General features: G+C 43.5%; 2 protein-coding genes across 2 annotated transcripts in view; one reads left to right on the top strand and one right to left on the bottom strand.

The window, feature by feature from the left end:
- lgr6 (leucine-rich repeat containing G protein-coupled receptor 6) overlaps window positions 1-12,493 on the bottom strand; it is a 38,123-nt gene that overhangs the window by 18,439 nt on the left and 7,191 nt on the right. The window contains exon 2 of the mRNA XM_083919776.1: window positions 4,521-4,592. Coding sequence (XP_083775902.1) covers window positions 4,521-4,592 — 72 coding nt within the window. The remainder of the gene's footprint in view (window positions 1-4,520; window positions 4,593-12,493) is intronic.
- LOC310951517 (uncharacterized protein) overlaps window positions 1-12,493 on the top strand; it is a 50,368-nt gene that overhangs the window by 11,747 nt on the left and 26,128 nt on the right. The window lies entirely within an intron of this gene.

Here is a 12,493-nt window from a genome sequence, read left to right on the forward strand (position 1 = left end):
CCATGATATCAGTGTTGTGTACGTGCGTGTAAATGATTCTACGTATGAGTGAATGTTCCGCACTTAGCCTCCTAGTCGTTCCACATCAATCTCATTCTAATGAAAGGCGCCTTGCTCTTGTCAAACCGTGGCTCCAACTATTTTTTCTTTTAATTTGATTTGGGGATGGTTAGAATTTTTCTTGGCCCCTGGACTGCGTTGATAAAAATTCCACCTCAGCATAATTCAACTCTGTTGACGTAACTCACAGATAAAACAACAGAGTGTGTAGTTCAAACGCATGTGAGAGAATTGGGAGAGTTGGGGGACCGCCTTGTTATCAGAGCTGATCAGTGAGGGCGTGACTGAAGCCTGCCAACTGCTGATTATACTATGTATCACCACGTCCTATTGCCTCAAAATAATAAACAAAAATACAGAATAAAGACCTAGACAGCAGACAGCATCATTCCTATTTTTGGGATAATATCTCAGGTAGCGATAGGACACCATATTGGCAGCATGGCCAGTATGGTTGTTAGGAGAAGATGATGAAAGAAGAAGGTGAGGAGAAACAGGTCTTATTAAAGAGAGAGTGTGTGTGTGTTTGTGTGTGGGTGGGTGTGTCTGTAAGTACAAATGCATGTATGACCTTTTTCACCTGTGGTCCATCAATAGAAATGTTATCCCTCCTTCTGTTCAGAGGTCCAGCCTGAGGGTCAACCACTTAACCCGGAATTAACCTCCAAAATTACTGGAGTAAAATATAGACATGTGGAAAACAGTGCGTGTGTGTGTGTGTGTGTGTGTGTGTGTATGTGTGTGTGTGTGTGTGTGTGTGTGTTGTTGGCTACGTGTTTGTGGGAGAGAAAGAGACAAGCAGACAAAAAACAATGTTGGCAATGCTAAAAGGAGAAACATTTTAATTGACTTAGATAGTCCCAGCTGTGTGGTGCACCTGGACTATCAAGAGAGCCAGTATTGTAAACCCTTAACCCTCACCTACATTATACTCCTGGACTATCAGCAGACAATCTTATCACCAAGAGGAAGACGAGCAGGGCAGTGCTGGCCTCCACTCACCACTTCTCTCCTCTTACATTCGAATTTCGTCTGTGTGTTATTTGGAGAGCACCTGAGAGCACTCTCACAGGGCTGAGAGGATAATCCAGATTCTCTGTCTTTAGCTGATAACAGGTGCTTACACTATTTTCCATGCACTTTCTCTTAAGCTGTTAATATTGTGTGTCAAGAACAACCTCCGTGGCTGATTAATGAGGCGAACGTGGAAGTGCCAAAAGCTACAGATCCTTGAATGGCCACTTGAGGCCGGTTTCACAAACGAGTCAATGCCCTTAGACCCCCATGATAAAAATGTCCAACCTTACAGCAGAAATAATGTTTACAGCCTAGTACAAAAAATATTTTTTGGTCTATATAGCTAATTTACCCATTCACAACAAATTTACGAGGCTAAATCTTTTTTATATAACGTTTCAATTATATTAAGGCTTAAAGTTCTGCATAATTAAGGGTGTGACCGCTTTTAGTGACAGGTGGGTGCTGTTGTGCATGGCTAGCATACACTGTAGGCTTCATTCGACCCGCTTTAGCTCCACCCACGCTTTATCTATTTACTTTAGCTGGAAGTTAGGCGGCATCAAGCACTGCCCACGATGGCAACAGCCCACATTAAGCTTCACAAATGTTTTATACAGTCTTAGGTCAAAAGATGCTATAGGGTTTTAAGAAATCCAATGAGATTGTTTTCCCTGTAAGGCCTCTGTATTTAGGAGGTGTGTGATGGCTACAGATAATAATAAGATCAGCATGAGCGTCTCGACCCATACAGCTGATTATGATGGAAGTGAATGCAAAATAAAGGCAGAGTGAAATTTGACCTCCGGAGGTACAAACAGCATGCACTTTGATACTAATTATAGGTGGAGGTTGCAATTAGAACAGAAATAGATAATGTATCTTTGATATTAGACCTGAACATTTGAAGAGAGGGGATGTCTTTGATATGTCTGGTAGATGAGTAACCAGTCTCAGAGTCTGTGCCTGAGTGCGGGCATCGCTGCCCTCTCATTAATCCATGAAATGCAGTCTGCCTCTTAGTCGCCTCTCTTCATGCTCTGTCTGACAGTTGCGTGCAGGTTTGTGTGTTTGAATTAAGAGGCCAATTCACTGATCAAAGCACTAAATGAAGGCTTAATAAGAGGGATCTCAGATCAATAGAGTACAATTTAGAAATAAGGAGTTACAGGTAGAGAAATGGCTGGAGGGAGGGGTGATTACACTTCTTATTGTCAATATCACTGCCATAATGAATCAAAGGGAGGTTTGCTCTCTGCTTTGTGAATTAATTTAATCACCTCATTTGAGGTTCAAAGGGATTAGCTGTGTGCACTTTGATACTTTGATACTAGAGATGTAAGGCATCATGATACAGTTTACGTTTATGAGCAGTGGTTAAGAAAGACATTGTATGTTACTTATAGGATTTTATTCCCTCTCCTCCCCATAGCGTATAATAGTATACAGCTGGTATTCTTGCCATAAGCTGATTTGTTTTGGTCTGTAAGAACGTGCAAAGGGCCCAAAAGGGAAAAAAGTAGAAAAATTACAGCAGAAAAGTTTAGCTTAGCCTGCAGTAAAATGGAGATGGGGGAGGGTCTGTAGAAATGAATTGGAAAGGAGGGACCTAGAGTGAGGGAGGACAGGCAGAGAGGAAGAGCCCAACATCAAACAATTTATCATTCTACCAGTCACAACATGCCTTCCCCTTGCCTCTCCCTGTGCTACCAACTAGTGCTGTGGACCCACATCAAACGATCTCGCTCTCAGTCCGACTGTGTCTGTGTTTAGAGCCTCGGTTTGTTTTTCTAAGCTCTATAACTTGTAGTAATTATAATGTGTTTAACATAACCTGCTATGCTTCATCTCCCTAAGCCTCCTTGATTGGAGTAGATATCAGAATTGTGCTTTTCCCTGCCTTGGAACATCATCATCATCATCATCTCAACGTATTTCAAGAAATGGTCAGCAGGCTATAAAAATTGGCTTTAGGGCTGGAACATCCTCCTTGGAAGAGTTACAAAACAACAGAACGTCTCCATAAAGTGTCAGAACATGAGAGCGATACAGACGAAGCAAGATCAACAGGGCTGTAAAACACTGCGAGGATTGTCTCAGGACAAACACTGCAGATGGAGCCGCATCTAAGATCCCCATCCCCTTTTTCAGAATTGATGTTCAGCATCACTATGCGCCGTGTGGTTCTGATTATTAAACCATCAGCAATATCTGACCTTTACCTTTTTTTATGACAGCAAAAGTTGAGATCCGCAATTTAATACATGACAATAAATCAAAGTTTTGAATGTAATTCTCCAACTTTAAGGTGTCACAAAACGCCATTGCTCAGCTTCATTATACTCTTCAGATCCAGTTTGACTGCGACTCAAAGTCAGCTGAATAGATATCCAACTAACCTTTTACTTTCATCATCATTAGCTCATGCCTCACAGGCTGCAGCTGCAAGACTTAGCAAAGAAAATAGCGGACTGTTCAAACACCCAAGACGTGCGCGCGCACACACACACACACACACACACACACACACACACACGGCATGCTTTAGAAGTAAAAGAATCAGGTGAAGTTTGACATACACATACATTTACGCCCTTAGGGCATATCTGTGAGCAGCCTTTGTAAAACCGAGATTTAACTGAGTACTGCTGAGCGGTCAAATCAGATATCTGCCAGGTTGACCGGAAAAAAGTATTGTTACAGTATGCATGCTTTCATCAGCCCTATGAGAGTGAAACCAATACCTTCAACTTTGTGAAGCACTGACCAAATTGTGCCTGTAGCCTGAGTAAAAAAGTCAAAGAATGTGGCACAGAGGCTGATCAAATTCTTGTGTTTTTATTTTGAGATATTGTTTAATTTGTTACCATCCAAGAAAAGTATAGCGTCTGTTTTGGCAGTTAAATCATTTAGTGTATTGGCACCAATATCAAAACATTTCAAATGATACCCAACTGTACCTATACATAATGCTATACAACAAGAAAAACATACATTTATACTTGTTTCATTTTCCCCTGTCCTGTCCTGAAGTTCTCCTATAATATGTTGTTTGTCTTGGCAAAGGTTTGTGTCTACGTGTGTAGTGCTCCTGCTGAGCTGTCCAGATGAAACAAAGTCGTGGGGGAAGGGGCAAGAAAGCAGCGGCTTGGATGCTGAGCACAGAACCTGCTCCCTAAACACTTTAAAGACCATATATTCACTCCGGGAGAATATCGGGTTCCCTCCGCCTCCCTCTTTTGTACAGCCGTCCCAGGATCTTCTAGTGTATTGCTGCAGGCAGTTTCTTGGTAGGAGAGATCAGAGGCAGGCCAGAGTCATCAATCCCCATCACTGAGGTCTGTGCGTATCAGCAGCTTTTGGAGTGACTGTTTCTTGTCATATGTGAGTTGTGACGATGGAGTTTTATTAATTGAATGTGAGCTGAATGATTTGGTACTCACAGTTCTGATAACAGGTGCAGTCGGTGGAAGGCTCTGGGCTGGATCTCACTGATGTTGTTCATGCTTAGATCACTAGAGATAGAAAAGGGGGAGCATCAGTATCAAAGTATCAATCAATGCATACCATATCATGTTCTTTAGAGGTACTTGCATGTAAAATTACGTTAAGAATGTTTAGAACGCGATTTCCACATGGCGATCAATCCTCAGTGTGGGGAGTAGTACGCAGAGAGAGGTTAGAGGGTTAGGTAGAGAGGTTGGGAGGATGTGAGGGAGGAGAGGGAGATGTAGAAGTTTCCCCAATGAATCATTGTTGGGCAGCTGTAATTTCCTCCTCGTCCCAGTGACTCTTTCTCTTTTCCAGATGTCTCACTCTACCTTCTCTCAGATCTGACCCCTCAGCCTCCCTCCATATCTATCTCCCTCTTCTTTTTTCCTCCTCAGGTTTCTCAGGAGATCACCTCCTTCCCCCTTTGTTCATTGCCGTAACATAGACACACTCCATTTCTCTGCCTCTCTAACACACTCTGACGTGAGAGGGTGTGCTGGGGGGTGAGTGTTGACGCAGCTGCGTTGCGGTCAAAGAGGGAGAGGCACAGGATGCTCGAAATACATGCACACAATCACACATACACTCACACATTTAGCACACATATGTAACCTGCATTTTAAACACTTGGGATAGTATGAGGACGTATAACTTATGTGTCAGCCTCTGGTAGAAAACATACATAACCTTGTGGCCCCAGTCATGTAAGGTCATCTCTTGATAAACACAATGAAAGCAAGGAGGTGCGACGTCACCCCTTCTTTGCTTTCACAGCCCTTGGGGTCTCGAATGAGTCTTCATGAGTGAGGCTTGTATGTGTGTGCGTCTCTGTGTGTCTATGACACTAACCATTGCTCATAAAGCCAGACCACCGGGCTAGCAAGTGTAAACTGTGCTCTCAGAAGCCCTTTGCAGTTGGGAGTTTTGACACACTGGCTGTTTGTTTGTCAAGTCAGCCAAGCTGACGGGGGACTGGATGAATCTATCCGCAAGCATGATCTATATTCAGCGTCAGAGGCGATGTGGAAAAAACACTGCATGGCAACATTCTGGTTTACCAATTTGGGAATTTGAGTTGACTGTCATATTTAGCAGTTGTGACAAGACAAACTCAGTATACCAACAGTTTGGTACCCTGTCAAGGATAACATTTAACATCAGGCGGTCAGGATGTGGACTGTCACTGTGGGTGAGGAGGTGTGTTCTCACCATCTGATGAGCTTGCAAAGTTAACTGTGTCCTGCCTATGAGATTTTGTAGTTCAGATAATTACCGTATGTATCCATTTTACAGCCTCTGCTGACATTGAATATTTTCCTTATGAAAGCATAATTTTGGCATGTTCGTTTCCCTGCATGGGAATTTCCTGTTACACATGCCCCCTCCTGGGAGGTCTGACTGCAGAGAGAGGGGATCAAGGTGTTACTCAGGGACACAGTCAGGGTGGATGCTTTCGATCAGTGTTGAGGGGGAAATGGTTGATTATCTCTGTAACAGAACAAACAGGGCTATACCCATTTTCAAAATTCATGCATTTCACTGTACTCCTATGGCCTAGGAAAGTTCAATTACTATTTGTGAAGCTGCTCAATAGACAAGGGAGACTTACAGTTTGCTTTTTTGTACCCAAATATGCTTATTCTATTGTAGTGTTGTAAGAGTTGTTATGAAACTGAAAATGTACCCATATTCCCGGGGTGCTCTCAGTGTCATCTATAGCATCTTTCCCAATTCATTGTCTATGGAGCAGCACCACACATTATACTTGATGACATCATAAATCTGGGTTTTAGCCCTTTAGCTTTTGGGTTTGAAAGAGACTTGTTAATGTTTACTAATATTATATGGATAACTAATATTATAAGAATAAAATGTATGAATTTTGAAAATGGGAGGAGTTTCTCTTTATAAGCACAGGAGTGGCATTATAAACATTTATGCCGCGGAGAGTGGTAATTCATATTGACAGCTGGTGGTGGTAATGCACCATAAAAGGTAGCTAAGGGCAAAAAAAGAGAAGGAGATCACAAGAGAGTAAATAAATCAGGTGTCCAAAAATTCAGAAAAGGCTCTGAAAATGTTGTAAGAGGTATTGGGCTTCAGTGCAGTTTCATGTGAAAAAATGTAGTCATGTTTGTTTACAATAAAAACTCCGCAGGGCACCTTTAAATATGTCCATAGAATAGAATCTTATCAGGTGTTGCTGACTTCAGGTCTCCCTCTCAACAAAAGTACTAATGATTTCATGTGAATTATATACTTCATGTTTGTCCTGCTTTTGGCACAATCTGCCCAGGCTCCAGGCAGTAATTTGGAAATGAATGCAACAAGTGTAATTCACTGTACTGCTTGATTAAAGTCAGAGGTAAATATAATTGATAACAAAGTTGCCATGGAGATGACACAGCCAGCAGTAGCGGCAAACCAGCTGACATAATCAAGATGAGGTGACATCACATATAACACAGGAAGCGCACAATATTCTTATTGGGCCTCATGAGCAATACAGATACACACCTTAATCCTTTTACTTGTCTGTGTACTAATATTCTTCTGCAAAAATAATTTATTCTGACCTTCTGGGGATCATTAAAGGATAGCAACACACACATGCAGGCACACACACATCACCTCACCCAGCTTCTGGGGATGCGCCCACGAATGGAGACAACTCTCCATTATCTGGTCCTGATTAAATAAGCCATAAACAAACGTTGTGTGAAGTCCATAAAAGCGGCCTCACTCAGACAGAATAAACACTAAGCAATGGAGAGAGAAAATGTTTAAAAATAAAGACACACAGTGGTGAGTCATTGGGAAAGGTTGAATGCAGCTCAGCTCTGCTGTGCTCTCCAACAAGCTCATTGGGAAGCAGGAGAGAGATATTTCTGCTGTGCAGGCCAAGGCCTCCGCTGACAACTTGACGTATCGTTGGAAGGCGCTGCGCTATGGCTTGTTTTTAAAATCAAATAACAGCTGTGGCTTTTTTAAACCATGATAATTATGATTGATGACTACCACATGTGCATTGTGTCGGCTGGCGCTGTGACGTGCAGATATTTTCAGCGCAAATAAACGGGCGCAATATAAATGAGAAAGGGAGTGCTTAAAGCTTTTGCAGGCTCTGCAGTGTATGGGAGTTTCACAATTAGAATTGGGGTTTTGGTGTCCCATTTTATGGGCACCTTTAATGTGTGTATGCAAGGGAGAGTGAAAGTATGTGTGTCAATATCTGTGTGTGAAGTGCAATATTTTTTCCATTTATAGGTGACTGTGGTGTGTGTGGTAAGATGTCTGTCGCTCATTTTCACACTCCTATTGTTTTCTAGTGAGCCCGCAGATGTGGTGGTACAGTCCCTGGGCGCGCTTTCACCACATCTTACATGAACACTGTAAGGGCATGGAAAAAGATTGCTGTATGGGTCTGTCTGTGTGAGGGACAGAATGGAAGTTCGTGTGATTTCTTTGCTTTATTTTTCATGCAAGTATTCAGTAGGGAACTGTCTTACCCTATCTTGGCCATCGCAGCGTCAAGAAAGCAGCCAGATATTGCTCACAGGACAACACATCTCTCAACCGACAGAGGCTCACAGGCCATCTCCACCCCTCAGATCTCTGTCTGCTGCTGAATGACGAACTAAAGACTCCTGAGCAGTATTAGGAGCAGAGGATCCAGGCATGGAGACCCATGCTCATCCCTCAACAAACACACTGCGAAATGTGCCTCTTAACTGTTCTTTTTATCCCCCTCTGCTCTGAACCAGAATGACTGACAAAGCCCCCAGTGATCTCTTTCTGTTTCCCTGGAGAGAAATTATATTTTCATGTGCGTGCATGTAATTTTGTGTGGTTTAAGCACAGTAGCGTGTGTGAAATTGTGGCCAGTATTGCAGCAATTGGAAGAGTATGGAGAAAAATACATTTTTCCATTCCTTTTCCCTCCATCGTTCCGTGATTTGCAGATACACAATGTGCTCTGATAGATCGTTTATTCTTTCATCTCCAAAGTGTGTGTACGCTTGTATGCATGTGATTGTAAGAGAGGAAGGTTTGGCATGGGAAGAAAGGTAAAGAACTGGATATTTGACCGCTTTATGCTGTGATTGATAGAGTAACTAAGGCAAGGAGCTTGTCTTAAGGGGGGAATGGAAGCATGAACAAGCAGAGGTACATTTTCATTCATCAGCCATGGCCCTTTATGCCACTCTATTGCTCACACTCACTCTTTCTCTCCCCATCCCTGTTTCAAATATCAACTGGAGCATGGGATTACACAGCCCGGCAGTTACAATAATGTAATTTATCATATTTCCTCTTTGCAGTCAACAGAACTACTGAAGTTTGTTATCGGCTCTGTGATCAAAGGCAGTGTATGTCAGGGTGTGAATGTGCCCCTAGCTCCGTTGTAGCCAATTTCAAACTGGAAGCATTTCTGACAAGAGTTGGTTGATTTAGAGCAAAACAACTGGCCACATCATATGAAAAAAACCTGTTTACGTTCAGATGCATACACACACACACACACGCTCTACATCTACAGGCACATGTACACGCTCCAGGCCCCAGGTGGCTCATGTGGGGTGGCTGATGGACCACCCTGGTGAGTGAATATACCCTCAGCACGGGACAGATGCGATCACCATTCAGGTGTTTCTATCATCAATGGTCAAATGTGTCAGTCAGACAAAGCTGTGTGGGGGGCAGGCTGAGGGGAGATGACTTGATACATTTCACTTTGGAGAATTCCATTGTCTCAAAGTTAAAAAATAAAAAAAAGAATACCATGTATGGAAAAGTTTCTGGCATGTTGCTCAAGCATAAAATTACATGCAGGTACAGTACATAACAATGCAGTAAAATCATGTAAACAAGCAGGCTCACATTGCTGCCCTCGAGAAGCATGTTTTCATGACTCTTTCTCTCTTAACACACGCACAAAATCACTTCACAAGAGCCATACCCTGAGGTCTCCCCTATCACTTCCTTCCCTGCTCTCTCTCTCTTTCTACTTGTCTCCCTGCCAATCCCTTTCTCACTCACTCAGGTGGAGACTTACCAAACAAACAGCCAATAATGGCGGTAAGCTCTGCACCTTTGAAGGCGGCTTATCTGTGAGGAACATTAGAGTAATAGATCTTTAGTGGAAATCAACAACCAGAGCTTTGCCCAGAGGGCAGGAGTTCTGAATTAGCGGTACTTGAGCCACACCTTGGCTGTCTTTTACAGTTACTATGACAGTAATGTCTTCAGTCGGATTCAGCCAGTCTGATCCTCTCCGCTTAGTGCTTTGAAACAGTTAAGGCCATGATGAAAGAGGATCTTTTATTCCACACAATGCAACTGGTAGTCAATGCTTTGGCGCCGCCTTAAAGAGGGCCTAAATGGTTGGTGTGTGTGTGTGTCTGTGTGTTTGTTTGTGTAAGGGGGGGGGGGGGGGGGCAGAATGTGTGCGTACTGTGTGTGAGGGTGAGGTCTAAGTGTGTTAGCTTTTTTCTATCTGAATCGACTGACCGCTTTGGCATTGAGTTTCTCTCGTGGTCACACATGAGCTTGCACACACACACACACACACACACCCTCTCTCTCTCTCTCTCTCTCTCTCTCGCTCTCTCTCTCTCTCTCTCTCTCTCTCTCTCTCTCACTCACACACACACACAAAGAGTCAGGAAGGAGGGTACAATGCTGTCCTCCCCTCCTCCTTCCTCTAAAGATGTGTTTTTTTTTCCTCCCTCTCTCCCAGACTTCCTGGGAGGGGTACACTGCCCTTTGTGTCCGAAGGCACTCTCTCTTTATCTTTTCCTCTCTTATTCTCTCTTTCTCTCATTCAAGGGGGCACAAAGAGAGAGGGAGAGGGCGAGGAGAAGTCTTTCACCTGGACAAGGAGGGCCACGGGGAGGACTTCACGACAAAAGAGCAGAGAGAGAGGGAGGGAGGAAGAGAAAAGAGGAGATAACAAGACAGAAAAGGGAGATGCGGCTGTGTTTTTGTGTTCCCATGTTTTGCTGCGGTTTAGGGGAGAATGACAGGCGGATGTCTGGCTGGAGAGAGCGGCTGTTTAGTCTGAGGCCATGTCATGGGAAACATATTCATGCCCTCTGGGACTTATTCATACCCTGGTATACCACACATACACACGTGCATGTACACACTCTATGTCCGCTCCTTGTCCTCCCACACAAACCCTGTCATGAGACGGAGAAAGGGAGGGTGAAAGGTCAAGCACTTCAGTAATGGAACAGGAAGTGTTGGAACAGTCGGCACTACACAACATACAATTGCCTCCAACATGTGGACAGGACTGACAGGCAGCTGTTGTGGGTAGGACATAGCTTTGGAAGGCAGAATGGCATTCATAGCCCTGACCATAGTCCACTACTCCGTTGTTTTGGCATGTATATTTTGTCTGGCTTTTATATATGTTTGTTAAATGAAATATGTCAGACAGCAGATTTTGTTTCTTCCTAAATCAAAGCTAACAGTTTATATCACATGAAGGAAATGTTCCATGATCACAGGACAACCACTTGTCCAACCACTGAAATCTGTTAAAATAATGGCAAAAATGTGTGGAAAAGAGATACAAATTTCACCACTTTTCCACACATCCTGTAAAGGTATCTCTTACAGAGGTGTCCTTTCCTGCATGCTGATTCAAGGCAGATTCTCAACAGTGGATACAAGAGTAAATGAAACCCGATGAGTATTAGTGTCAGGCTCTATTATGACTTCATTTGGTTGAATGGCAGAAACAGGAGGACACTGGATCTAGTTAGAAGACTCCTCAAATCCACTCCTGGCTCACTTCTCCTTTACCGCTGTGCTCACACATCTATGACCAGCTCATCTGTGCCATATATTTAACGCGGATAACATCTAGACCTGAACTAAGAGCAGCACTTGATGAAATCTTACCCCAGACCAATGAGGACATGTGGCTGCTGTTGGTTTAAAGGGGTTTAGTTTGGCTTCTTGCCATGTATGTAGAAAGTCCAGATTTCCTATTTTGCTCCTTCTCAGACATGTAACAGAGATGTGAGTAAGTCTGGCTACACTTGCAAAGGCTCCACAGTGGCAGAATTCCCTCAAGCCTCCGTTTACAGCAGATGGGAAATACACCTGTGAAGCCCAGTCTTAGCAAGAATTATACTCTTGCCTCATGCCGTCATAGTGACCTGAGTGCTGTTTCTACATTCAGATCAGTTTCACAAAACTAAATTAGGATTCCTCAATCATCTTTTTCTCTGTACCTTCTGTTTTCTACATCCTCTCCTCCACTTCCTGTGCAGTACCCCAATTTGGCTACTCTATGTCCGTGTACGCATGTCCCCTAAGGTGTGTACACGTGTGTGACATTTGGCAAGTGTGTCTGTGATTGCTTCTTTGTTCCTTTTAGCTAACTCCCTTCCCAGTGGTCCATTCTCCCATCCTAATCCCTGCTAGCATCGCTGTATTAGCACTACTCTGTGGGACGCTTTGATGCTGCACTAGGGGATTGGATAGAGCATTAACCATCATTAAGTCAGTTTGTGCATGAGTGTGTATGCCAGCAAGCATGTGTGTGTACATACGGTATAGCCATGATTATGCAACATGTTTTCTTGTGTGTATGTGCAGAGGGGTGTCTTTTGTGGGTATGTGCACAGGTGTGTGTGTGTGTGTGTGTGTGTGTGCGCACAGGGGTGTGTGTGTGTGTGTGTGTGTGTGTGTGTGTGTGTGTGTGTGTCTCTATATGTACGTACATTGTTGGAAAGGGAATTAGGTATCATTAACTCTTACTAGTCATCACCTGCACACTGCCAGCCCCACATTAGCCACTTTAGTTGGCAGGCCTGGCCAGCGATCACACAGATAGTCAGACAGAGACAGACAGACCCATGTTGAGGTACAGGGGGAACTTGGAGAGCTATGTCCTAAATGCACTGCT

Source organism: Echiichthys vipera, assembly GCF_963691815.1.
Source record: "Echiichthys vipera genome assembly, chromosome: 9".
Taxonomy (NCBI): domain Eukaryota; kingdom Metazoa; phylum Chordata; class Actinopteri; order Perciformes; family Trachinidae; genus Echiichthys; species Echiichthys vipera.